Source organism: Lepidochelys kempii, chromosome 9 (assembly GCF_965140265.1).
Source record: "Lepidochelys kempii isolate rLepKem1 chromosome 9, rLepKem1.hap2, whole genome shotgun sequence".
Classification (NCBI taxonomy): Eukaryota; Metazoa; Chordata; order Testudines; family Cheloniidae; genus Lepidochelys; species Lepidochelys kempii.
The window spans coordinates 42,186,087-42,213,903 of NC_133264.1; the positions used below are offsets into that span (position 1 = coordinate 42,186,087).

General features: G+C 43.7%; 1 protein-coding gene across 1 annotated transcript in view; it reads left to right on the forward strand.

Moving 5' to 3' along the window:
• Positions 1–27,817, forward strand: part of LOC140916898 (vesicle-associated membrane protein 1-like) — a 100,859-nt gene that overhangs the window by 68,817 nt on the left and 4,225 nt on the right. The window contains exons 5-6 of the mRNA XM_073358792.1: positions 23,023–23,146; positions 27,372–27,530. Of these exons, the coding sequence (XP_073214893.1) occupies positions 23,023–23,146; positions 27,372–27,530 (283 nt within the window). The remainder of the gene's footprint in view (positions 1–23,022; positions 23,147–27,371; positions 27,531–27,817) is intronic.

The following is a 27,817-nucleotide window of genomic DNA, read 5'->3' on the forward strand; positions in this document are numbered from 1 at the left end:
GTGAACACCTCAAGATAGAGGGGCTGAGGAGAAGCATCTGAGATGGTAAGTTCTGATGTTTTTGTTTTGCACACGTAACACACAAATCTCAGACCAACTGATTTGGCATCTGACCCTGAACTGCCATCTGAACAGCTCCATCAGAAAATGTTGCAAAGCAAATATCTGAGTTGGAGTATTGATTTATATGCCACATTGTTTTGAGATGACCTGAATCCCTGCTTTTGCAAATGATTGTAGTAAAGAGGAACAAAAGAGCCAAAAGTCAGTATGGTGAATATGTCTGTAAAAGAATACTGCCTCACTTTACTTTTTCTAACAGAAATGGTGTAAGACAGTATAGATTATTTTAGACAGACATTAACTATTTGATTATTTTTTTACAAACAAAAGAATTGTTTTTATGTTAATTTAATTTGGAAGGGTTATTAATATTGCTAATTAAGAACTGCCATTATCTTTTCTGAAATAACTAAATTGGTTAAATAAAATCCAGTGACAGGAAGAAAACTTACTAACTATAACATGCTTATGTTTTGAGATGATGTTAAGAGAATCCTTGTGTACAAAGTATATTAACTCTAGGGGGAAAAGGAGCAAATACTTGACACGTAATAAAGGGCACTTGCAAACGGTGGTTTTGTTGTATTCAGTTCTCTGAACATGCAATTGGTATATATAAGATTTTGTGCGATAACAATATTCTATACTTCCATATTTTTGCTGGGGACCAAAGGGGAAAGGTGGTTGTTTCCTAAAGAAATTATTTACTCATAACTGTTTAAAAACTGTATAACTACCACCTAAATAAATAAATACTGAGCTGTTTAAGATAAAATGTCCAGTTTGGGTATCTCTGGTCAAGTGACTAGTGAGAATTTAAACTTCACAAGTCTCTGGTAATCAGCATCTAATTTTGATAAGATTGGTAATTACCCAGTAAAATTAGGTGGTGCTAGAGTAGGCTACCAGTTTTAGCACCTCTTACAAAATATGGAGCCAAGATATAAGAGTGTTCTTGTTCTTGCTGATTTTTGACTGGAGATGGAAGAGAACACAAGGAACTCATTCTCTTTGATTCCCACAGCTTCTTTTTGTTATTTAAAAAGATCTTTTTTCAAAGTCTGTGTCTTTTTACCCACACAAGAAGGCATGCTCTGTGGTTCAGTAGTGTCAGGCCCAAAAGCCAAATACAGACATGTTTTCAAAATCTGGATCCTAAACTGGACCCTCCAAAAATGTGCAGAAGGATAATTTGGAGCCCACAAAATATCACAAAACAGGTTCACACCACACAGTCACAATCCCTTCCAGCTTCTTCTTTGCTCCAGGGAATGGTGCTATAGTTATTTATTGAACTTAGCAGCAAATGGTGACACCAGTTTAGCTAGGCACAAGTTAGAGGAATTTAGAGCCCAGATCTGGAAAAACATCTGTCCCCTGACTCTCCCTACCCATTTCCTGCCAGCTTACTACTCTGTGCCCAGATCCGAGGTCTGGTGGGAGTAATGGGAGTTGCTACTCCTTTTCACAGGTATGTAGTCTGAGTCTATGGGCTGGTCTACACTACGTCATTAGATCGACATTCCCCACATTTGGTCGAATTTATAATGTGCTTGTTTACACTACAGAGTCCTTCCCACCGACCTAAAGGGCTTTTAAAATCAACACCTGTACTCCACCTCAACGAGAGAAGTAGCGCTAGATTCGATCTTCCTGGGTTGAATAAGGGGTAGTGTAGACCACAGCACAGTGTATTTCAACTTGTTTGGCCTCTGGGAGGTGTCCCACAGTGCTTCAATGTGTCCGCTCTGGACAGCACTTTCAAGCCCACTGCACTTCAGCCAGGTAAGCAGGACAAGCCCTGGTAACTTTTGAATTTCATTTCCTGTTTGATCAGCATGGAGAGCTCACCACCACAGCTGACCATGGCTGCCCAGGTACACAAATGCGCTCCAGTGTGGATGGAGCATGCAGGAGACACTGGATCTGATTGCTATGTGGGGAGAAGAGTCTGTGCAGGCAGCGCTCTGAACCAGCTGAAGAAATGCTGACATCTATGCCAAAATTGCACAGGGCATGGAGGAAAAACACTACACCAGGCACACACAGCAGTGCCATGTGAAAATAAAGGAGCTCAGGCAAGCGTACCAGAAGACAAAGGAGGTGAATAGTCACTCTGGTGCTGAACCACAGACAGGCTACTTCTATGAGTAGCTGCATCTGATTCTAGGCAGGGACCCCAACACTCTCTGTGGATACCTCCCAGGGGACCCAGGCGGCTACGGGCAATAACAAGGAGGACCCTGTTGATGAGGAGGAGGAGGAGGAGGAGGAGGAGAATGCGCAGCAGGCAAGCGGAGGATCCATTCTCCCCGACAGCCAGGACCTCTTCCTAACTCTGGAGCCAATCCCCTCCCAGGACCCACTGGTGCGGGACTGTGATGGCAGGGAAGGCACCTCTGGTGAATGCACACTTGTAATAACACTACAGGAATTAAATGCAATTGTGGTTAATGTTTAATTTGAGGTAAATAATTGGGCTACGGTGGCGGCCGGTGCAGCCACGCAAAGCGTGCTCCCCGGAAAAGCCTGTTTCTGTGCCAAGAGTTTCCACACTAAAAAATTTCCCCAGGTGTGCCCTCACGCCACCTACCCTTTCGTCTGTTCTTACCATGCCTACCTGCAAACCGAAATCTGCTGCCCAGAGCTCTGCCATGTGTTGTACCTAACTCGCAGGATCTTCTTTTAAAACACAAAATTTGGTCGAGTACCTCAAGGAATGTATTTACTGCTGTGAATTGTTTCATTCATTGTGACAGTTAACTTTTTCTTTTCAACATTGTATGCTTTTCCTTGCAGCTGCAACATTTTCTCTGGGCGCTTCCTCCACTCCAGCACAAAGGCTGTCCCAGATTAGAAGGTGAAAAAAGCAGACAAGGGAAGACAAGTTCTGTGATTTGATGCATTCCTCTGAGGATGACAGGGCCCAGCTGCATACATGGAGGCTCACACTCTCAGAGAGCATGCTCATCGACCAAGAGGGCAGGAAAGCAAGCAGGGAACAAGAGCATAACACACAAGAGGAGATGTTGTGGCTTATGGGGGAGCAAACAGACATGTTGAGGCATCTGGTTGAGGTGCAGGAAAGGCAGCTAGACCTTAGAGTCCCACTGCACCCAATGATGAACCAGCTGCCCTCCTCACCAAGTTCCATATCCTCCTCTCCCAGATGTCCTAGAATGCAAAGGGGACGGGAGGGGAGCTCCGTTATCCCTTGAACTCAACTCTGGGAGATGGTTCATGGAGCAGAAAGCTCTCATTCCCACAGATTTGATTGCTAGACAGTGCAATTGTAATAAGCTGTGTCCTTGCACCTTCCCCACTGTGTTATCAGGCCCGTAGACCCTGGTTATTTTTGCTATTCATTGCTGTCCCTGTTCAGTGTTTGTTAGCATAATAAAAATGCATGAATTGAGTTCGAGAGGCTCTTTATTCACTGTGCACACTGTGGTTGATGGGGGTTTAGTTTACAGGGCAGTACATGCGAAAAGGGGGGCAGGTTCGTAAGGAATAACACAGAGAACTGTCACATCAGTGTTGGCTCATTCATGAAACTGGTTTTCAAAGTCTCTGGGAGACGCAGTGCACTTCAATGTGCTCTTCTTATTGTCCTGGTGTCTGGCTGCTTATAATTGGCAGCCAGGTGATCTGCCTCAACCCCTCCACCTCACCAGAAACTTTTCCCCCTTACTTTCACAGATATTATGTAGAACACAGCAAGCAGCAATAACAATAGGAATATTGCTTTTGCTGAGGTCTAACCTAGTGAGTAAACTGCGCCAGCACCCCTTTAGACGTCCAAAGGCACATTCTACCACCATTCTGCACTTGCTTAGCCTATGATTGAACTGCTTCTTACTGCTGTCCAGGCTGCCTGTGTGCAGCTTCATGAGCCATGGGAACAAGGGGTAGGCTGAGTTTCCAAGGATAACTATTGGCATTTCAACATCACCAATGGTAATTTTCTGGTCTGGGAAGAAAGTTCCTTCTTCCAGCTTTCAGACGAGACTGGAGTTCCTAAAGATGCATGCATCACGTACCTTTCCCGACCATCGCACGTTGAAGTCGGTGAAATGGCCCCTGTGATCCACTAGTGCTTGCAACACCATTGAGAAGTAGTCCTTCTGGTTTATGTACTCTTTGGCAAGGTGGTCTGGTCCAAGATAGGGATGTGCGTTCCACCTATCGCCCCACCACAGTTAGGGAACCCCATCGCGGCAAAGCCATCCACTATGTCCTGCACGTTTCCCAGAGTAACTACCCTTCTTAGCAGAAGTGAATTGATTGCCCTGGCTACTTGGATCACAGCTGACCCTACAGTTGATTTACCCACTCCAAACTGATTCCCATCTGACCGGTAGCAATCTGGCATTTCAAGCTTCCACAGGGCTATCGCCACTCACTTCTCAATGGTCAGAGCAGGTCTCATTTTGGTATTTCCACACTTCAGGGCTGGGGAAAGCAATTCACAAAGTTCCATAAAAGTGGCCTTGTGCATTTGAAAGTTCTGCAGCCACTGCTCCTCATCCCATACCTGCATCACGATGTGGTCCCACAAGTCTATGCTTGTTTCCCTGGCCCAGAAGCAGCGTTCCACTGCGTCAGCTCGGCTGCTGCTGATGCCAGTATGTGTGAATTGCTCCGTTCCATGGCTTCCAGCACAGCTATTTGAGTGGTATCACATTCTTCCATGCGACTGCTCCTGGCTAGGCTCTGCAAATACCGCAGGACGATGCATGAGGTGTTTGTGACGCTTCCAACAACAGCGTACAGCTGAGCGGGGTCCATGCTTGCTCTGCTATGGCATGTGCATGAGTAACCCAGGCTGAGGTGTGAAAATGATTGTTTGCCATTTCTTTCAGGGAGGGATGGAGGTAGGAGCCAAGTGCATCATGGGAGGCTGACGATATGTCCCCAAAACACCTCACAAAAATGTTTTTGTCCCATCAGGCATTAGGAGCCTAACCCAGAATTCCAATTGGCAGCAGGAACCTTGGGCTATCTGCCCACAGTGCATCACTCCGTGAGTCGATGCTACCCATGGTAGTGGGATGCGCTCTGCCGACGGAGTGTGTGCAGTGGGGACATACACCACTGATTTTATAAAATCGGAGGCTACCGGTCGACTTTAATAAATTCAACCTAATTTCATAGTGTAGACAAGCCGTATCCCTTAGGCACCAATTCAACATAGCCTTAAGCATGTGCTTAAGTCAACTCCTTTTCATCTGAACAAACCAGACCCCAAGCAGGGCTGTTGTGATTGGATGAGCAAAAAGGTATGGAGCCTGCATAAAAGGGCCTGGAAGAGGGAGAATATAGAGCATAGCACTACAGAGGTGCCTCTGGCCACAAGAAAGCACCTGGGTGATGAACAACCATCTTCCGCATAGACCTGAGCTGGCTTTAATCTAGCTAGCTCTGGAACTGGAGCATTGAGCCATGGCAACACGGGCTAGCCACCTGAATAATTGCCCACAGTTCTATGCGAGCTTGTACAGTGCAGACTACTGTGGCTTTTCTGCTCTGGTACCTCAGTTAGCTAAATTAACACTAGCTCAGGTATGTCTACATGAGCTGTAGTCACACCACATGGATTGTAGTACAGACATATCTTGAAGCTCATGCCTAAGCCTAAGCATTGATGTAAGTGCTTGGCTCAGTCGCAATGGACTGCTGAATTGGGGCCTCAGTGATCATTCCAGAGTAAAAAAATTAGAGGTTTAGTTTAAAAAAAATGAATACATTTGTGTGTCTGATAACTGTGTGGAAATCACAGTCTGTCAGTGCTGTGCTCATGAAATATCTGATCGCTTTTGCAAAGTCTTCATTCATCTTTGATACAATTACCTTGTGTCTCCCAAGAAGGGCTTTTTGCTCTGGTATTTACGAGAAATGTGGGGACAGTGTCTGCTGCAGTTATCTTGACCGTGTTTTCAATGTGTTATCACTTTGTTCTCAGCTATTTACTGCAATGGCATTCACTCTATTCGGTTATATGTTTCCTTACAAAATCTAGTCTGCTCTTGGGGATTTGTGCTATACTCCATCTTTGTCTCAGTTCTCAAACAGTTTTATCTCCTTCCCCATTTCCAGGTCTGTAATTCAAGTAGCTGGTAGAAAATGAAGGCTTTGCATTATCCAAACTTGATTTGGTTTGCTGGGAGTTTTTTTTAAAGTTGGATAAAGGATACCATCTACTTATAAATTGAAATTCTCTTTATTCCATTTTTTGCAGAAAAGCCAGTTCTGACTGGAAAGTTCCCTGTTCCAATTTTATTTTTCCTCGTGTGTGAAGTTGCCTTAATTGATGGTGTGGTGGGTGGAATTGTACTCACTGTGACTGTGTGTGATGACTGCACCTTTAAGGTCTGGAACTTTTTATGTGATAGCGTTCAAAAACCATGTCAGTTGACAGTGGGGCTGGATTATGGCATGGACATGTGGGTCCTCAGATCCCAGAGTGTGACTATATCAGAATTTCACCTTACAAAAAATACTAGCCCTGATGGCTGTGAAGAAAATCTTAGAAGTGGAAGCAATGCAGTGATGCCTGCCTGAGTCTGCAGACAGCCTGACACAATCTCTCTGAGAAGAGTGAGCTGCTCCATTCTTCTGAATAGGGTCTTTTATTCCAAGGCCAGAGATGAAAGTAAGCCGGTACGGCGTAAGCCGACCATACTGGCAAGGGCAGCTTCTCCAGGCCGGCAATTTAAAAGGGTCCTGGGCTCCCAGCAGCGGCCAGAGCCCCATGCCCTTTAAATTGCAGCCAGAGCCCTGGGGCTCCCGGCCGCTGCCACAGCTGCAGCTGGAGCCCTGGGTCCTTTAAATCGCTGCTGGAGCCCTGGTGTACTGGCTGCCATTTAAAGGCCCCAGGGATTTAAAGACCCCACCCCTTCTGTCTGAGGCCCTGCCCCTTCCTGGTGAGTGCTCTCCTCCCCCACCCTTGCTCAGGACCCTGGTCCTGCGTACTGGTATTATTTCTCCCAATATGGTAATACTGTGGAAGTTCATTAGTGTTCGTTGCAACATGTAGCAAATCGGGAGTATTATGAAATCATGTAAGCTAATAGCCATCAGATTGCAGTCTTCTACACGGGTGACAGTCACCTCTTTGGGTGCTGAAGGCATCTAATGGAACATTGAAAAAAGGTGGGGGTTTTTTTATATGTCTCCATTAAAGTAGTCAAAATTCCTTAACACCACAGGAAGCTCTATTTTTGCCCCCTTACTGGGAGGGACCTTCACCATTCCTATGATATCTTGGGGTGTTGAGAAGACACCATCAAAACCACAGATTTCTTCCCTGATATGTAAGTCCACTGGTCTCAATTATCTAAATTCTCTTTTCACTCATGTCAGTTTTAAAATGGTATAACCCTTTTGACTTCAGTAGTTACTCCTGATTTACACTGGCATATATGATAACAGAAGCAAGTCCAGTGAAGTTAAACCACAGATAAATTTGGGCCATTCAAAGTGGATTAGATAACTAGTACAGGAAGATCATCAAACACACATACTCTACTGAGGACTGCTGCAACAGCCACAGTGACCATGGTTGATGGCACGATACCAGGCATTGTAGAATGAAGTTCCCAGATCTGGATCAATCAGAAAATCCAAAATCTCTGGGGTCAGCCCTACAGGTAAAGTCTGATAAGGTCGAGGCATGAATACTTTCACCTTTTGATGGAGAGTGTGAGAATAACATATGTAGGCCTGTTTTTTGTCTATCCTGGTGACGTGGCCGGAGAGCATGCAAACACCTCTTTTGAATGTAGTGAGCCATTGGAGGAAGGCCAGATCTCTCTGAGATTATGGCATTTTGCACAACATGGAACCTCTTTACGTTCAGGATTTGTCACTGGCAACACGTTTGGAATGCTTCTAACGACTCCAAGTCTGCCTGTAGGAGGGGCCAGGTTTCTGACATGTTTAGCAGTACAGGCAGTAAACAGGTTTGATAGGTCCTGAACTTTGTCTCAGTGCAAAGATGTTTTTGCATTCATAGCTGACACATGAAGTTCATTCAGGAGGATGTCCAGTTTACTGTGACCACTTGAAGTCTGCTTGCAGCCTAGGTAGATGAACTTGTCAATGTTCTTCTTAATGCTTGACCCCACCTGCACTGAGGTTTCTGGTGGCCCAGCTCTGAGGTTCTGGACTATGGTCTTCTGTCATGAGATGTACAATCCCATAGTGTGGCTGGTGTTTTGGAAAACTTGAAGGACAGGACTGAAGTTCTCTGGTTTCTCCACAAGCAAGGCAGTGTCATCACCATAGTCTTGGTCAGAGAACACTTCTTGACCAACCTTGGTTCCGATGTGTGGAGCAGCAAGTCCTAATATCCAGTCAATAGCTTGACAGAATAGTGCCTGAGTGAGAATCATCCCTGTCATACACTTGAGGTTGTGTAGAAATGTGATGAAAGCCATGGACTAGCATGCACTCTCGCACTGTTACTGCTTCATATGGCATATGTTGACAACAAAGCAACTTTTGATTTGGTTGACAAGTCAGCCCTTTGGCTCATGCTGCAAGATGTTGGCATCCCAGTGATCTTCACACTGGTACCAGTGCAAGTGTGTGCTTTGGTACAGGAAGATGAGCAACCAGAATTCATGGTTAGGTGTAATTAGTTAGTAATTGTGGTGTGCTACAAAACCCATAATTGAATGTTGCTACCTCAAACTAAGGAGAGTTCATATTATCTAATGAACAATACCATGGCTGAATCTGTATCTACAAGACAAATTGCCATTGACATCTATTTCTTCTAACCTTTATCAGAAAAGAGCACAATAAAATTCTTGTATTAAAGTGAGAACACAAAGCCAATCTTTCTGGCCATTGAATCTGGTCAATTGGAAGTTGATGACTGGCTTCTTTCCAAAGAGATCGGGCTGAGTCAGTCTCTGCTTTGAAGGGATTTCATAGCTTGTCATCTTAAGTCATTACACCTAGTTATGAAGAAGCAGTTTCTTGGTGTTTTCAGACACTTTTGTGCCAAGATACAGATAGCTAAAATAAGGTGTCCCTTTGTCTGCTGTATATCCATAACTATATGCATGTACTCTATTTAACATACAGAATATCAATTATATACTAATGTTAAATTTGTACGGTTAAGAACACAAAAGACAGGAAATGAGCAACTCAAAGTTGGGCACAATCTTAATTCTGACCCCTTTGTTTATCTGTGTCAAAACATTGTCCTGTAAAGAACAGATACTAACTAAACTACCTACTTAGATGGCATATAGGTTCATGCCAACAAATTTTCAGTATTTCTTTTTCGTGTTAAATTTCTTTTTATCCAAGTGCAAGCCAAGTTTGAAGAAAATAACTCTAGTTATTTTAAAGGGCTGAATAGAGCTGCTCGAAAAAGCTTTTGTCCAAATGTGGCCTTTGTGAAAAGTTTTTCTTTGTTTTTTTAAATAAACAATTGTTTATCATAGAAATTTTCCTTTTTTCACAAAATGTTCTACAATATTTGTTTCCAGTTAATAATTTTAGTAAACTGTTTTTCTTACTAGAAACCAGGATTTTGGTAAAAAATATAATGGAAAATATTATACAAAATGGATAATGGGCCCATTTTAAATCCTGTGAAAGGGAAACAACCTCAAAATGACTTGTAAAAATTAACTGGTTTTTTTCCTACTAACTCCACTTTTGAATTAGTTAAATCTGCAAGCTGAAACTTTGTCCTTCTGTTTTCAGATTTATTCAAAGCTAGTGTGAATGTATGGCTATGTAAGATCATTTCAATCTTTTAGCCTATCTCAAAAGAGGGTGTGTCTAATGTTGGAGATGAAACAAAGTTTGAAAATGCTTCCATCTCAGGACAGTCTCAAAGTTAGCTAAGACCATTCAGTTTTAAACAGTAATCATTTTATACTGAACTGATTTTCTATAAACTTCACTTGGTTTGTAAATCCAAATTTACAATAATTTGGAGAATTAAAATCAAGCCAAGTCTGAAGCCTATATGTGCTTGATTCCAACTTACTGAATGCATTAAGTGATAAATATAACAGTAAGAAGAGAGACCATATTTTAAGGCCTAAGCAGAGGGAGCCAGAGTTAAAATGTGTTTCTTCTCTGACAAGAAACCCTGTTAAACTGGCACATTCTCACTGATTTCCATATTAAATTGCTCAGTTTGCAATTTAAAAGACAATGCTACCTCCTAGTTCCACAAATTAATGTGGTGCTCCAACTGTCAAGTTCTTTCCAACTCATCCATCACGTCAATAATAAAGATTCTGGTAGGCTCTTCCAATCCAGCTGTGAAACCCTGTTATCTTCAGATTATCTGTGGCACCTGTACAGCCTAATTTGAGGCTAGTAAGGATACCCAGGTGTTGCTTAGGGCACTATTTGGCTTGCAGAGTTTTTATTATAGGTGAAGCTGGTAAATCCACCTATTTTGGGGTTGCCTAAGACTTTCCACTAGTTGTACTTAATATAACTTGATTTTACCTTCTTCAGAAAATACAAAACAACAAAAAACCAGCACTGCCCCCACAACATAGGAAATAACATACAAATAACCATCTTAAAAGAAAGTTATAAAGTCAAGAAGTCCAAAGTTGGGAAATGCCAATTTACAGTTGCCTGTGAAACCCTAATTGTGACCCTTATGTTTATGTATTATGATATAGTTTTTAATTACATGATAACATGCTCTTTTCCCACAGGGTCCCTGCCTCATTCAGTGTACAGGATGGAGGCACAAGAGGGCAGAACTAAGATTGTACAGACAACTGTAAATCTGGCATTTCCTAACTTTAGAGTGCTTGACTTTGTAACCTGAATAACTTTCTTTTAGCATATTTTTATATGTAATTACTGTGTATTAGCAACAAGATGGAAAGAACCCAGCCTTGTTTTGGGCCTACCTCTAATCTTCTCACAAGGGGGGAGGGGGGAAAACCTAGTTCTTTTTTCTATCTGTCTAGGTTTATATGGTCCCTCCTCACATAGTACATAATACATCGAAGGTTACCTGAATCTCATTACCACAGAATGGATTATTTTTAACTTTCTAACTTAGTGAAGTTTTATTTGGAAAAGAAAATGAACCAGGAAGTCTCTCCAGAGGATTGTAAGAACATAATGCTAGCCATTAGGAGCAGTACAAATTGCCCATCATGAAGAGAATGCTGGTGAAAAATTATGATTAGATATTTTCACACACCAGTCCTGCAAAACAAAATGGACACCAAATTAAAAGCAAAAGCTAGAGTGAATGCCATGGGATAGGAGAGTAACCTTCATCTTTTTTGGAAATTATCCCAAATTAAACCCTTCCAGTGTTTAAAACCTAGCTCTCTGGAACTGACTTTGTGTTGTTTGTGCAGTGCCTATTACAATGAGGTCCTTATTCTTCTTCGGATCCATAAGTAGTACTCTAATATAACTAATAATGACATCGGAAAATTAATGCCATCATTGTTTAAGTGAGATAGCCCCCGAATTCCATGTGCGTGGTGTTAAGGAATTGTGCTGATTTTGCTGCATTTGAACAAAGGTTGTTTCACCTTTTGGGGACTGCAATTAATGTGGCTCTGATCCTGCCATGAACTCCACATGGATAGACCCCTATTAAAGTCAAAGGGGGTCTGTACGGACATAAGCTGGGGCCTAACTATTAAATCTCTATGGTTGCAAAAATAAATACTGCCTATAGAAATGTGGTTGATGATAATAAAGAGAAAATGAATAATTTACTGCTTTTATCAGAACAGCAACTGAAGGGTCTGAGGCAAGACGAGACAAATAGGATGAAATTATTTAAAAAAATAATTGGTCTAACTTCTGTAAAAACAATAGGCCAGATCGGCTGCTGGTGTAAATTGGCATAGCTCTGTAGATTTCACTGGAGGCTCTGCTGATTTATGCCACCTGAGGATCTGGCCCAGTTCGGTATAGCGACTGTAACTCAGGGCTAGTCTACACTGGCAACACTACAGCACTGCCGCGGCAGCCCTTTAACGTGGCTTGTGCAGTCATGGCAAAGCGCTGGGAGAGAGCTCTCCCAGCGCTCGAAACAAGCCATCTCCACAAGAGGCGTTGCTCCCAGTGCACTGTTTACACTGGTGCTTTACAGCGCTGAAACTTGCTGCTCTCGGGGGGGGGGGGGGGGGAGGAGAGGGGGTTCCCACCCCTGAGCGAGAAAGTCATAGTGCTGTAAATTGCCATGTAGACAAGCCCTCAGACACTTTACTGCCTCAGCTCTGCTGTATTTGTTAACTTTTGTGTTCCGCATCCTCTCTTTTAATATATATGAAAGAAAATAATGTATACCATCAGCAAGTCTGGTTATCTTTTATCTAAAGTTACTACCATAGGGAGAATGAAAGGAAGGACAGCCCAGTGGTTAGGGGACTAGCCTGTGACTTGGGTTTAATTCCCTTCTCCACCACATGCTTCTTGTGTGACCCTGGGCAAGTCACTTAGATTTTCTGAGCCTCAGTTTCCCCATAAGTAAAATGGGGAATCTCACACTGCCCCACCTCACAGGGGAACTGTGAGGATAAATACGTTCAAGAGCATAAAGTGCTCAGATACTATGCTCACAGGTCTACAGTGAAAGCAAAATTCCTGAACACTGCCACTCAGTTCCTAGTGTAAACTTAATCAAAGTATCTGTCTTATTATTTACAATGATATTTACGACAAATATGTGTACGGACAAATGTATTGTTATGGAGTCAGTATATTTACCTTTTTTTACCCTCCCTCTTTGGACCAGATAATGAAAATGAAACAGAACTTCTCCCTTTGTATCTCATGAGCAAAAGTGTGTGTGTCAGAAAGCTTTCTAAGCATCTGATGGATGACCTCCCTTAATGCTTGAACTGTTCCTTCAACCAAAGCTGAATTGGAAATTCAGTGAAATGTGGATGTTGCCAGTTGTTCTTTTTTAATTGGCCTCACAGCTCAGTATAACCCCCTTGGGGTTTAAAGAGGATGGCCAGAGAGCATGGTCCCTTTAAACCCTTCTCCTGAGGCGGAGGAAGTGCTGGTTGTGGCAGGGGCATTGAGAGAGGGAGAGCAATGGGGACTCCAGATAAGAGGGTCTACAGCAAGCAGGCCCTCATGTAGTAAAGTAGCAAGAACCAGCCATAACCCTGGAAGGAACAGAACAGCTGGCCAGAGATGCCCCAGGACAGGAGCCAGCATGAGCACCGTGCCAGGGAGGAATCACCCAAGAAAGACAAACCAGAGCCAGACGCAGTATCACTGTCACCCAGAGCTGCCTGGGGCCTTGAGTACTGGGGCTTGTGACTTTGCATTGGGAATAAGGAAGGAGGCTATAGTAGCTAAGTGGGAAGGTTGTCATTCTGTGTGAGTTTGTAGAGAGCGGCAGAAGAGGGCACTGGAAGGGTTTGTTAAAGAAAGTTCACTGGCACCAAAGACAAGCAGGAGTACCCAAGACTCGCTTATGGACTGGAGCTCTGCCCAGGATTCCTGAACTCTGAGTATAGATGTATTGCTCAGTGTCTGCCCTTTCATATTGTGGGACCACTGGCCTGTGGGTCCTTTCTCTGTTTTACTGCTCCCCCTGTCTTCCTCTGTTGTTTTTCTCCATTCCTTCTGTAAATAAATATTTCCCTTTCCTATAATCATTGTAGTGTGTGTGTGTTTAGTCTAGGGGTGTTGGAACAGGTGCACTTGGGGTGGAAGGGAGTTTCCCAACTGTGTTCCTGCGGGCACCTAAGAGCAGACTCCATCTTGGCCACAAGGGCTCTGTAGTTACATCCATTTAACTTCTAAAAATAAATGGTAAATTGCTTTAGAAACAAAGCAGAATGGTTTTGTATTAAGCTATGTAGAATGAGAAATTAGAGTCACAACTTTACCTTGGTGTCTACATTTACAGCATGTAACAGAAGACTAGTACATCTCTGTTTCCACTAAAATTATTCTACCAAATTGGTAGAATGTTCTTTAAATGCTTTAAATTAGACACAGAGCCAAAGTGTTCTCTTTGTCAATGGGGTTGCATGTGTGTTATTGAGAGCAAAATTCTGCATTCTGTAGCATGTACATCATTTATATTATGGAAAGAATTACCTACTAATTTGGTAGAATGCCTGAAGTCTATCAAAGCCTATACCGTGTATTGAGATATCAAGTGATAAATCTATTTATCATACACCTGTGACTACCTCATCTGTCCTTAATCCATCTCATCCTGGATTTTTACTTTAACATTCCAATCACTGGGCAGCTTTGATCAGATACCATTTTTTAAAATTCAACCTGCCAAAGATTTGTTTCTTCCTTGTCCCTAAGCATTTTAAATTTCCCTCCCCAAAAAAATCAATCTAGCCCAAGATCTGGGATGGGCAATATTCAGCCTTGTATTAATAACAGCTTCTCAGCTGATTGCTTCTCTTCACCTAAAAATGTAATGAATTTAGGATCTGAAATGAGAGCTTCATCCCACATACCCAGCATTTTGATAGGACTCAACATTTTTTTCTAGCCATAAAAAGGAATGAGACATTGGACTTCAAAAATTGTGACATTTTATGTATTTTAAAAAAAACCTCTTGTAAACATAAATCCTCAGCTGTTATATAACTCAGGGTGCTGACATGTATCACAACAAATTGCTTTGGCTGACTAATACCTCACAGAAATGATTTCCTTGCTAAATGAAGCAGCCCCGGCTGGTCAGTATAATTGCTGCCCAACACTGAATAGCAGCTGTTTCATTTAGCAAGGAAGCCTTGAGGGTCACAACTCTAAGGTAGCCCTTCACATGAGTGGTTGGGGAGCTGGCAGGAAAGCAGGCAAGTTTTGAAACCTGCCTATATTCCATTGGAAGATTGGTTGAAATTGACACATTTTCACAAAACATTTTGCATTTGATAAATCAGGATTTTACAGTGTAAAAATGTTCCACTGGAAATTTCCCGACCAACTCTAATAAAGAGAACACCTCCTTCTTGCCGGTCTTTGGAGTGTAGGAGCTCTGGAATGATGTGAGGAACATGCTGTGAGTGTTTCCAGTCCTTTTGGCTGAATTAACCTGTACAGGGGACAATGTGGTCCCTGAACATACAACTGAACCCTAATTCCAACCAAATAAGAAGGCATCAATGAGACTGGTGAGAAGACTATGATATAGCAAATTAGGGAGTGCTTCTGATTTATGGAAATTCATTTTAAGCACAGATAGGGAGGCAAAAGTGCCTTGTAAATGTTGGTCAGAAAATGTGTACAGAACTGAGCACCCAGCTTTTTAGCCAAACTTGGGTGCTTTCATTTTGGGGTCCTACAAAGATTGGAATGCAGAAGCATGGTCAGAAATTGAGACTGGGTGCAGTGTGGGGCACGGGTAGCAACCCTACCCAGCTTGTTCTGGAAGACTATGTCTCCTTTATAGGTTACCCTTGTTAGCCAAAGCAGGTGGCTGGTTTAAATACTATCTCTTTCCGTGTATAAGCATTCTGTAGCCTCAGAGATTTTAACAAAATATAGCAAGGGGGTGACTGCGTTGTTGTATTTTTAAACTAGCAAATGGGTATCACACAATTTTTCCACATAAATTGCCTAGTTGGGTTGATGGGAAAAGGGTCATTTCCTCTAGAGCCATGATGATATTTTACAATTTCAACTGCAGGATCCCAGAACATCCTCCCAAAACACTATCCATACAGTGTGTGTTGTTTAAATCAGTTGAACATTATGGTCCAGATTCTGATCTTTGTTATACCAGTGTAAATTCAGAGTACCCCACTGATTTTATTGGAGTTGCTATGATTTGAGGCTGGTGAAATGAGTTCACAATCTGGCCTTTTGTGTTCATGGCAACTGATGGGAATTTCACAAGGATGTGCTATTTATCATATGACTAAAGCCCTTTCCTTTCAATCAAAGCTTGATAAATGATTTATCGTAGTAAAAGAAGTGTAATATGCAGCATTAATCTCAGTAAGTGAACAATGATCTTTCTGAGGGGCTCTTGGACTCGACAAAATGACAAATCAATACTCAGGGTGCATTTGAGGAATCAACACATCTCTATTAAATACAAGGTGTTGTGGCAGTTTTCTAATAGGGACGTAATTCCAGTAACATTAATCAAGCCCTGGTAGAAAGGAGTGATTCAGAGAGACACTGTGCTCCCTCAGGCTGTCGTTGTGGGGGAGGCATTAGGAGTCTAGGAGTGGAATTTATGTTGGGGGGATGGTGGTGGTTCCAATTCAAATGTTCAGGGATTTCCTTGGCAGTTATAGGAAGGTTTTATTTCCCTTGCAGGAGGAATTGATGGGGAACCTTCAGTAAAGGTAGAGAGTCATAGGTTTGATGTGTGGGCTTGAGGAATGGCTGCTTGAAATCATTAGGAGCTATCAGGCGAGTGGGATGATTTGCCTGCTGGATCTGTCAGATCATCTTAAGGAAATGTTTTTTAAAAGCAATTTTGAGGATGACCACGCTGGTCTTGTATGTAAGGTGGGACATATGGGTTCTATTTCTAGCTCTGCCACGCTTTGTAATCTATGCTCTTGGGCAAACGATTTAAGCCAAGTCTGTTGCTCTGGGGCGGCAGTTGGTGTTTGATACTAGGGTGACCAGACAGAAAGTGTGAAAAACTGGGACATGGGGTGGGAGGTAATAGGCACCTATATAAGAAAAAGTCCTGAATATCGGGACTGTCCCTATAAAATAGGACATCTGGTCACCCTATTTGATACTGTCCAGGATGGGTGGGCTAAGTACTACAGTGTCTCTCAGAGATCCTCCCCCTTGCCATAAACTATCCTCAGCCTAAATTTCCTCCCATCCCTTTCTCCCTCTGCTGTTATTTGTCCTCTTTTTTGATGCCTCTCCTTGCTTAGCTCACTCTCAGCCTCGCTCTGATTCACGAGGGTGGTTATACATTCACAGCACTGAGTAGAGGGGGCAGGTTCTCAACCTCATCTCCCCTCAGCAGCTCAAAGATATGGGGAGGAGCCATGCTGAGTGAGCACATCAGCTCTCTTCCTGCTCACACCATCAACTAATTTAGATCAGTGGCTGGAGGAGGGAATGAGCTCAGAAACTGCTCCCTGCCCCCAAAGCTCTGTCTGCTGGTGATTGGCCACACTGCTGAGCTGGGCTGTAACCTAAGTAAGTAGGCCTAGCTGCAGGGCAAAATCCTCCCAACCTGAAAGAAAAGGAGAAATGAAGGTCTACGGCTTGACATTGCCCAGCTACCTTAAGGCCCCGGAAGGGACTGATAGTGAAGCAAAGTATAACAGTAGAAGAGAACTGGATGGTGGGGGTAGTCAGAATGAGAATGATGAGCAGAGAGTGAAGAATGAGGGTCAGGGTTGCTGATGGGGAGCATCTGAAGTGGGTGATGCAGGATGGGGAGTGACTAATGACAGATGAGGATGTGCCCGGAGAGTGGGATCATGGGTGGTTGGTGGTAAAGAGGCAGAAAGGAGACAGGGATGGGGAAGCTCAGAAATTAAGAGAAGGTAACACAGGGCAAGAGAAGGGAGGGACTATTCTAAATCACTGTTAGAAAACGGGGCTTAGGGCACACAGCCCATGAAAACATTGATGGAAAAGAAGTGGAGAGGATGGGAGGAAAGAGAACCAAAACAGCCAAGGGAGACCTAGCATGTCATGTATTTTCTCTCACTTTATACACAGCTAATACTTATAAGAGTCTGAATCACTGCCCTCCCCAGTGCACGGATTGCAATCAGATTGCCTGGATTGAGGATTTATGCGCCCTGGGGCCAGATTTACAGAACTAGGCGTGCCCACGTTTTGCTCTTTATATGGCAAATCCATCCATTTCATAAAGAGTTGCATCTACTGTTTCAGCTCATCTGGTTGTGCCACCACTGCAAGGTGGTTTAGGTCTGGTCTATGCTACAGGGATAGGTGGAATTTAGCCACTTTAGGTTGATTTTATAAGCAATGCGGCTACACAACCAACCCCGTTCCACCAACCTAAAGGGCTCTTAATATTGACTGCTGTACTCCTCCCCGACGAGGGAAGTAGAGCTAAAACCGACTTTCCTGGGTCGAATTTGGGGTAGTGCAGATGCAGCTCTGTGCAAATCGATGGTATTGGCCCTTGGGAGCTATCCCAGAGTGCTCCACTGTGACCGCTCTGGACAGCACTTTCAACTCCGATGCACCAGCCAGGTACACAGGAAAAGCCCCGGGAACTTTTGAATTTCATTTCCTGTTTGGTCAGCGTGGCAAGCTGAGCAGAAGAGGTGACCATGCAGTCCCAGAATCGCAAGCGAGCTCCAGCATGGAGTGAACTGGAGACACTGGATTTGATTGCTGTATGGGGAGAAGAATCTCTGCAGGCAGAACTCCAATCCAGCAGAAGAAATACTTATATATATGCCAAAATCGCACAGGGCACGGTGGACCAAGACTACACCAGGGACACACAGCAGTGCCACATGAAAATTAAGGAGCTCAGGCAAGCCTACCAAAAGACAAAGGAGGCAAATGTTCACTCTGGGTCAGAGGCCCATACATGCCGCTTCTATGATCAGCTGCATGGCATTCTAGGGGGGGAACCCTACCACTACCTCACCACTGTCTATGAACACCTGCAAGGGGGAAGCCTCACGCAACACAGAGGAGGATTTTGTGGATGAGGAAGAGGAGGAGGAGGAGGAGGAGAATGCGCAGCAGGCAAGTGGAGAATCCATTCTCCCTGGCAGCCAGGACCTTTTCATCACCCTGGAGCCAATACCTTCCCAAGGTGTATTGTTCCCAGATCCTGAAGGCGGAGAAGTCACCTCTGGTGAGTGCACATTTGTAACTACATTACAGTCATTAAAAGCAATTGTGTTTAATGTGTGATTTGCCCAGAACAATTGAAATGCATTCGCAGCCAGTACAGCTACTGGAAAAGTCTGTTAACGTGTCTAGGGATGGAGTGGGAATCCGCCAGGGACATCCCCATGAAGCTCTCCTGGAGGTATTCTGAAAGCCTTTGCAGAAGGTTTCTGGGAAGGGCTGCCTTATTTCGTCCTCCATGGTAGGACACTTTACCATGCCAAGCCAGTAGCAAGTAGTCTGGATTCACTGCAGCACAAAGCATGGCAGTGAATGGTCCTGGGTTTTGGTCACATTCAAGCAACATTCAGTCTATATCTCTCTGTGTTAGCCTCAGGAGAGTGATATCATTCATGGTCACCTGGTTGAAATAGGGGAATTTTTGTAAGGGAACAGTAATCCCCTCTGTTTGGTGATCCCCGGCACATTAGACCCTGGTCATGATCGGCTGTTTGCGCTTGGCTAAAAAGGATCATCCCGGAGAATAGCCACGCAGGGGCGAGGAGGGATGTGCTGCACATCCACCCCAAAACCTGCAGCCCCTCCTTTTAAATGGCAACTGCAGGCCCTCCTTTTAAATGGCAAAACCAACCAGCATTGGTTGCTATGGGAAAGGCGAGTGCTGCAGTTTGAAACCATTCCCACATGTTATGAACGCGGAAGAGCCAATCCCGCATACCCTTTGGCTTACCATGGCTGCCTGGAAACCGAATTCTGTTGCCCAGCCATGTGTGATGTGTCACCATACTGGCAGGTGCTCAATATAAAAGGCAAAATGTGACCTTGTACCTAAAACACATGTGCTGTCTGCTGTGAATTGCTTAATTCACTGTGAATCGGTCTCCCTTTTGTTCTCAGAAACGTATCTTCTTAAATTCTACTCTCCCTTTTTTCCCCCTTGCAGCTGCAAATGTTTCTATGCTCCCTGTATCAACTCCGTCCCTGAGGTTATCGCACATTAGAAGGCAAAAAAAACGCAGTTGCGATGACATGTTTTTGGAGTTCATGCAGTTCTCCCGCACTGATAGGGCACAGCTGAATGCATGGAGGCATTCAGTGGCAGAGGCCAGGAAAGCATACAGTGAGTGTGATCAGAACATGCAGGAGGAGATGCTGAGGCTAATGGGGGAGCAAACAGACATGATGAGGTGTCTGGTAGAGCTCCAGGAAAGGCAACTAGAGTACGGAGCCCCACTGCATCCATTGTGTAACAGCCTGCCCTCCTCGCCAAGTTCCATACCCACCTCACCCAGAAGCCCAAGAATGTGGGGCAGGAGGCTCCAGGCACCCAGCCACCCAACTTCAGTGGATGGCCCAAGCAATAGAAGGCTGTCATTCCAACAGCTTTGATTTGTAGTGTGGCTACAATAAGCAATGTGGCCTTGTCCTTCCCTCCTCCCCCACCCCACCCGGGCTACCTTTTACTAATCAGCATTGTCAGTGATCTCAATTTTTTTAAATAAATAAAGAATGAATGAATGGATGGATTCAAAACAATTGGAACTTTATTTCTTTTGCCAGCTGTGGTCAAAGAGCGGGGCGGGGGGAAGTGGGATTGGCTTACAAGGAAGTACATTCACCAAAGGGGGTGGCTTTGCATCAAGGACAAACACACAGAACTGTCACACCGTAGCCTGGTGGGTCATGAAACTGTTTTTCAAAGCCTCTCTGATGTGCAGCACGCCTAGCTGTGCTTTTCTAATTGCCCTGGTGTCTGGCTGTTCATAATTGGCTGCCAGGCGATTTGCCTCAACCTCCCACTTACTCTCTCAGATATTATGGAGCACATAGCAAGGAGCAATAACAATGGGAATATAAGTTGTGCTGAGGTCTAACCTACTCAGCAAACCACGCCAGCACCCTTTTAAATGTCCAAAGGCATGTTCTACCACCATTCTGCACTTTCTCACCCTATAGTTGAACTGCTCCTTACTGTTGTCCAGGCTGCCTGTGTACGGCTTCATGAGCCATGGGAGCAAGAGGTAGGCTGGGTCCCCAAGGATAATTATTGGCATTTCAACATCCCCAATGGTAATTTTCTGGTCTGGGAAGAAAGTCCCTTCTTGCAGCTTTTCGAACTGCCCGGAGTTCCGAAAGATGCGAATGTCATGCACCTTTCCCAACCATCCCACTTTGATGTCAGTGAAATGCCCTTGTGATCCACCAGTGCTTGCAGCACCATTGAGAAGTACCCCTTGCAGTTTATGTACTGTCTGGCAAGGTAGTCCAGTGCCAAGATAGGAATATGCGTTCCATCTGTTGCCCCACCACAATTAGGGAACCCCATTGCAGCAAAGCCATCCACTATGACCTACACATTTCCCAGAGTCACTACCCTTGTTTGTAGAAAGGTATGGATTGCCTTGGCTACTTGGATCACAGCAGCCCCCACGGTAGATTTGCCCACTCCGAATTGATTCCCCACTGACCGATAGCAGTCAGGCGTTGCAAGCTTTCACAGGGCTATTGCCACTCGTTTCTCAACTCTTAGGGCAGGTCTCATCTTGGTATTCCTGTGCTTCAGGGTGGGGCAAAGCAACTCACAAAGTTCCAGGAAAGTGGCCTTATGCATGCAAAAGTTTTGCAGCCACTAGGAATCATCCCATACCTGCAACACTATGCCGTTCCACCAGTCTGTGCTTGTTTGCCGGGCCCAGAATTGGCGTTCCACTGTATCAACCTGCCCCAATGCCGACATGATATCCCAATTGCCACATCCCGTGCTTTCAGGAACGTCTGTGTCCATGTCCTCCTCACAATCATCCTTGTGCTGGTGGCTCCTAGCCAGGCTCTGCACATACTGCAGGATAATGGGTGAGGTGTTTACAATGCTCACAAAAGCAGTGCGCAGCTGATCAGGCTCCATGCTTGCCACGCTATGGCATCTGCATAAAAGGTGTGAAACAACTGTTTGCCATTGATTTCAGGGAGGGAGGGAGAGAAGACTGATGACGTACTCAAAACCACCCGCGACAGTGTTTTTGCCCCATCAGGCATTGGGAGCTTAACCCAAAATTCCAGTGGGCAGCAGGGACTGTGGGATAGCTACACACAGTACACCATTCTGTGACTCATTGCTAGCCATGGTATTGAGGACGCACTCTGCCGACTTAATGCACTTAGTGGGTACATGCACAATTGACTATATAAAATTGCAAAAAGAAAAGGAGTACTTGTGGCACCTTAGAGACTAACAAATTTATTTGAGCATAAGCTTTCGTGAGCTACAGCTCACTTCATCGGCTCACGAAAGCTTATGTTCAAATAAATTTGTTAGTCTCTAAGGTGCCACAAGTACTCCTTTTCTTTTTGCGAATACAGACTAACAGGGCCTGTATAAAATCGGTTACTAAAGATCAGCTTCTATAAAATCGACCTAATTTTGTAGTGTAGACATGCCCTTAGAGACCAGCTTCAAGTCTTTTTTTTAAGCCATTGTAAGGAAGTTAGGCCTTACCTACACATACTTGCTGGAGCACATGTTCAGAACTGTTGCTGTGGTTTGTTTGATGCCTAGTTCTGCAGTTGACAGACAAATGGACTTAGCCTCGTTGCCAGGGGAGAGTTTTCTAAAATTTTAGTGTTTCTGCCTAACCCCTCAGAGGATCTTTGCTAGACTGTATCTTGCATTGCAAGCAGGGCACACTATAGCTAATGAAAACATGGAAATGAATTGCACAGAATCTAACTGGAGTGCTTGGTAAGATGCCCATTATGCATTGTTCCATGGATACTCTGAGCAGTATTTCCTCCTCCCTGACTTCCACTGCACAGCCAGGGAAGAAAGATGATTGATAGCTAATCGAAGGGCCTATCCAAGGCACACAGGATTCCTGTTGACTCCATTAGATATGCCTGAATCAGAACTGTTTAATGGGGAAAATGAGGGGAAAATCAGAACTAACCCGGAAGGGCACAGTTTTCAAACTTGGTTCCCCAAAGTCAGGCACCTGGTGCCTAAGTACAGAGTTAAGTGCCTAACTTTGGACACCTGCACTAACTGACAATCAATGGAAGGCTAGAAAACTCTGCTTTTTATCTGTGCGTATACACATCTTGGACTGGTAGCAAAGTGAAGGTGCGAATGAATGAAATTCAATGCATGTTCAATTATTTTCTTTGCTTCTGGTTTAGGTCAGCCCCAGTTCCCACCCAAGGTGCCGGAGGTTCCACAATTTCCGGGGCAGGAGGGCCTCCACCCCCCACCAATGTGACCAGTAATAGAAGACTGCAACAGACACAAGCTCAGGTCGATGAGGTGAGCTGCACACAACGGGGCACTGATGAGATTTTATTTTTTATGATGATTAAATGACTGTTTGCCCAGTTAAAGATCCTGTCGCCTTTATTCAATTGAAGTCAGGGGGTCTATGGAATGAGATTTATGTGAGATAAGGTTTTTAATAGGCAGATTGCAGAAGAGCTCATTCATAATCTTTATACCCCTAACAACTCTGCTCACAAAACAAGTATGACTTAGATGTTACCTCTGTCATTGTTTGCAAATAGCCAATATAAATATAAATCCTTTCTGGGATTATAAAGACATAGGCCCTGCCCCTGCAAGCTATTCCTTATGGGAAGGACCCTGTGTCTGAAAGCCTGGATTAGTTTCCAGGGTCAGGCTGTAGTTAGCAATAAGGGCTTTATTTAATTTATTTGGTTACTATTAAAAATGAAATTCAGGGAAAGACAAACAGTTGAGCAAGTCCACAGAGCAACAGCTCCAAGAAGTTGCCAGCTACTTTTTGAATGATAGTTCCATATGAGACCTAGTTCCAGCATGGATTCCCTCTTCATTGGGATAATTCCCCTTAACAATCTTACTCCTCGTCATGGATCCACAGGATCAGTGCTATGACCCCTCACTTTGGAACAGCCTCTGGGAGGACTCCTTCAGTGAGCCAGACCTCCTACGGGCCTCACTGTTCCTTAAGAGTAAGTCACATGGCTTCACTGCCTCCGTAGCCTCGACCTCTGGGCCTTCAGCAGTCCTGCTTCCCACCATGAACCCCTTTCAGCGAGTCCCACTGAGGCGGACTCCTGAGATACACTTGTAAATCTTAGGGAGCAGTGCATCTCCGACAGCATCTTCAGTGACCTTCATGCAGTGTTGTCAAAACAGAAAGGTTTATTAGTCAACAGGAACCCAGCGTAGAAAGCCCTTGGTTAGCATAGAGAAAAGAAAGTGGCTCTGGGCTAATCAGAGTGGACCGTTCTCCTTAAAGTGGTATGTCCCCATTGGCTTCTGCTCTGAGTCTGTACCCTCTTGTTCAAGTTAACCAGGCCAATCCTACCTGGCCCCTCTTCAGTCCTTTGTTCTCCAGTTGGTTAAACACAGCTGGCTTCCTACAGAGGAGGGAGGGGGGAAGGGGGAGTGGACCATCCATGGTCATTAGTTGCTAGGTAGCAAATGTCCCAAAGTTTGGCTTTGCCATTGTCTTCATGGATTCCCCAATGATATGGGCCAAACTCAAGACACCTAGGGGCCATTGACAGCTTTGTCATAGCTTCCCAAGAGTAAATAACCTTTTCCCATGATTCATACAAAATATTACAGAAAATTCTCACTCAGTCACACTCATCATGCCAGCATTCATTTACCACCATATTCACTGAACTAGTGAAGCTAATCCTGGGTGCAACCCATCGAGCTAATCTTGGGGTTTGATCATGGATAAGCTGCTGACTTGCACTATGGCCAGTTATATAGTGCAGACTTTAGATGTGTGTATTAAGTACAGTACGTAGAAGACTTCCTAGGCCATGCTCCATTACCTAACTGAACACCACATAGTTAGGAACAACTAGTTGTAGAGAATTCTATCTTGCTCTCTGTGGATCCTTAATGCCAATTCAGATGTACAAACACCAAAAAATATCCATTCAACTGGTGTTGGGATTGTCCCCAAATGCACCTCACAAGTATAGGAAAGAAGTTTACAGAAATCATCCAACCTGAGCTTCTCATTATACATACAATTAATGTTATATTTTAGACAGAGTTTTCTTCCTTTAGAACCTTCTTCGGCTTCATGTCCTGGATGCTCCTTTGCTGATATTTGGGGCAGATCAGAATAGCGTCCAGCTACAGAAAAGCCTAGGCCCAATTCTTCTCTCCCACTGGTTTTACAACAGTGTAATTATATTTACCTTAATGGAGTGACTTCTCATTCTCACTGTGGAAAGTGAGAAGCGAATCAGGACCACTGTGTCCCAGCCTTTGGTAGGACCCTGCCTCAGTTAGAATCATAAAATAAACTTCTCTACCTAAATAGACTGCATCATAAGGGTGCTGTGAGCATTTACATTGCTCAGAATCAAAGCAAATGACCCTACTTGGGAAGTGAAATATGATTAGTTTATTGCTTAAAAGGAGCTACTTCAAACACATGAATGGGGTTCTTCAAGCAGGAGAATGGAAATGGCTTCCAATAATAGACTGGCCAAACCAAAAGCCTAGAACTCTCCAAAATTCTGAAGACCTGGTTCTGAACTTTGTGGCCTGAGACACACTTTAGTTCTGATATGTTTAACTCAGGCCTACTGGAGTCAGCTTCGTAGTGAAGAGGAGTTTGAATGGAGAGAGAGAATCAGGCTAATTGTCAGGGAAGTCACTACCTGGTGAGTCTGGTAAGTGGACAGCAGGTGACCATCAATCCCAGGGTGCACTTGAAATGTCCAGATTCACTTCCATGGCTAGTTCAGACTTGGGATAGAAGTTGCTGTAGGTTGGTAGTCCAGAGAAGACATTTAAGGGAGCAGGCAGAACTCATGTTTTATGTGGTGGGGGAGCTCAGCCAACTGATAAATCACAGGCTGACAAGAATCAAGGAGGCAAAACTCTACTGAGATTTTCAAGATAGGATATATGTATCAAGCCAGATCCCTTGAATTTAATGGAACTGTGTTGATTTCCACAGCTGAGGATCTGACTCATTATGCTTTACTTTTATCTTGCCCTCTTACTGCAGTCTTTTCCTAGGAAATGTTTTTGTTTCAATGTGTCTTGTGGTAAAGCATCCGATGAAGTGAGCTGTAGCTCACAAAAGCTTATGCTCAAATAAATTTGTTAGTCTCTAAGGTGCCACAAGTCCTCCTTTTCTTTTTATGGATACAGACTAACATGGCTGCTACTCTGAGACTATCCTTTAGGTGGCACCAAATACTTGCACTATGGAAATCCAGCAGAGAAGCTATGGTTTTACTACAGTGCCATTTCATTTCACAAGGACAGGAACAAAACTTTACTTGCGAGTAGACGTGAAATCTCACACTGACTTCAGTGAGGCCAGGATTTCATACTGAGAACCTAATTCTGCTCCCACTGGAAGATAATGGGAGTTTTGCGTTTGACTTCAATGAGAGCAGGATGGGACCCACTATCTTTTGTTTTCTCTTGTACATAAATACAAGATGCATCTTATAACTAAGCCAGCATGTAGGGTTTCACTGTTTTTACTGTGTCCAAAGTGTGTGTTTGACTCTTGATTTTTACTGCTAATTATTATTATTCTGAACAGATTGAATTAGATTAAGTACAATTGACATAGTCTGCAGCATTAATAATTTATAAGGAATTGCAGGCCAGTCTCACATTTACTGCTGCCATACGTGGGCACAACTTTATTGACTTAAACAGAAACTGTGTCTATGTAAGACGTTGATGAAGTTGGATCAGGATTTCTATTTTTAAGCATTAATTGGCTAAAAGTGCCCAATCAATGTAAATATATTTCAATATGTATAAAATAACTGAATTACTATGCCTTTCCCAGTACCTACTGTGTGTCTCTTCCAATCTATGCTCTTTTGGGCATCAGGCCCATACTGGTCTCCATGGTGAAATTAACAAAGACTAAAGTTTTTCTATCCAAAATGTTCTCCCCACCTGCAATACCAAACAGGATTTCAGACTACAATCTGAAGAAGGAAGATCACCTTGTCTGCGAAGGAGGTTGTGGTAGCTCCTATTAGAAACTCTTATCAAGCCTACTTCTATAGTTATGATAGAGCAACTATGTTGTTAAGTCATCAGCAGTGAAAATAATGCCTTTGGGCTTGTGTTCCTAACCAGCACTATGAGCCAGCATGTAATGCAAATGTGTTGGTGTCTGCCCCGTGATAGGTATATCAGCCAGTTTCCTGTAACAATAGCTGCTTTGCTAACTGGGTTAAAGCACCAGTGCGTGCATGTTCCTCAAAAAACTTCATAGAAATAACTAGAGTACATTTTAATGTCTTAGTATTTTATAGTCTGTAAGGACACTTGAGCTCAGCATGATTATGTGCACCTTACTATCTACCTAGGGCTCCTAGGATAAGTTTGAGTAGCCCTGTTATAGAGGAATTGTCTATATAATAGCAAGCCATAATTTTTACCTTGATAGCAAAGGGACCTTTCCCATTTGCCATGAGATTTCAGTCCTATGAATACAGCCTTTCCACGTATGGAGTCTGCTAACTGAGGGTTATTTTTTCAGGTGGTGGACATCATGCGAGTGAATGTAGACAAGGTTCTAGAAAGAGACCAAAAGCTTTCAGAGCTTGACAACCGGGCAGATGCATTACAAGCTGGTGCCTCACAGTTTGAAACTAGTGCAGCTAAATTGAAGAGAAAATACTGGTGGAAAAACTGCAAGGTAAAGACGATAGGTATTTCTTGTTAAATCTGTTAAATGTTAATTGTTTACTTTCACTTTGCTTTAATGAGCCCTTGTAACAGTAGGTTGGATTTAAATGACCCTTTTTCTGAATGCTGAAAGGTAAGATATGTTACTCTTTAAACCAGTAGGATAGTCTTTGTAAGCTATAGTGACTTTGAATAGAGATAGACTTAACCTACACTATCTTTGTGCTATCTGAAATTTGAATCATAATTATGAGGCTTCAGCCAATTTCTAGAGACAAGAATGAGAGAACATAGGTA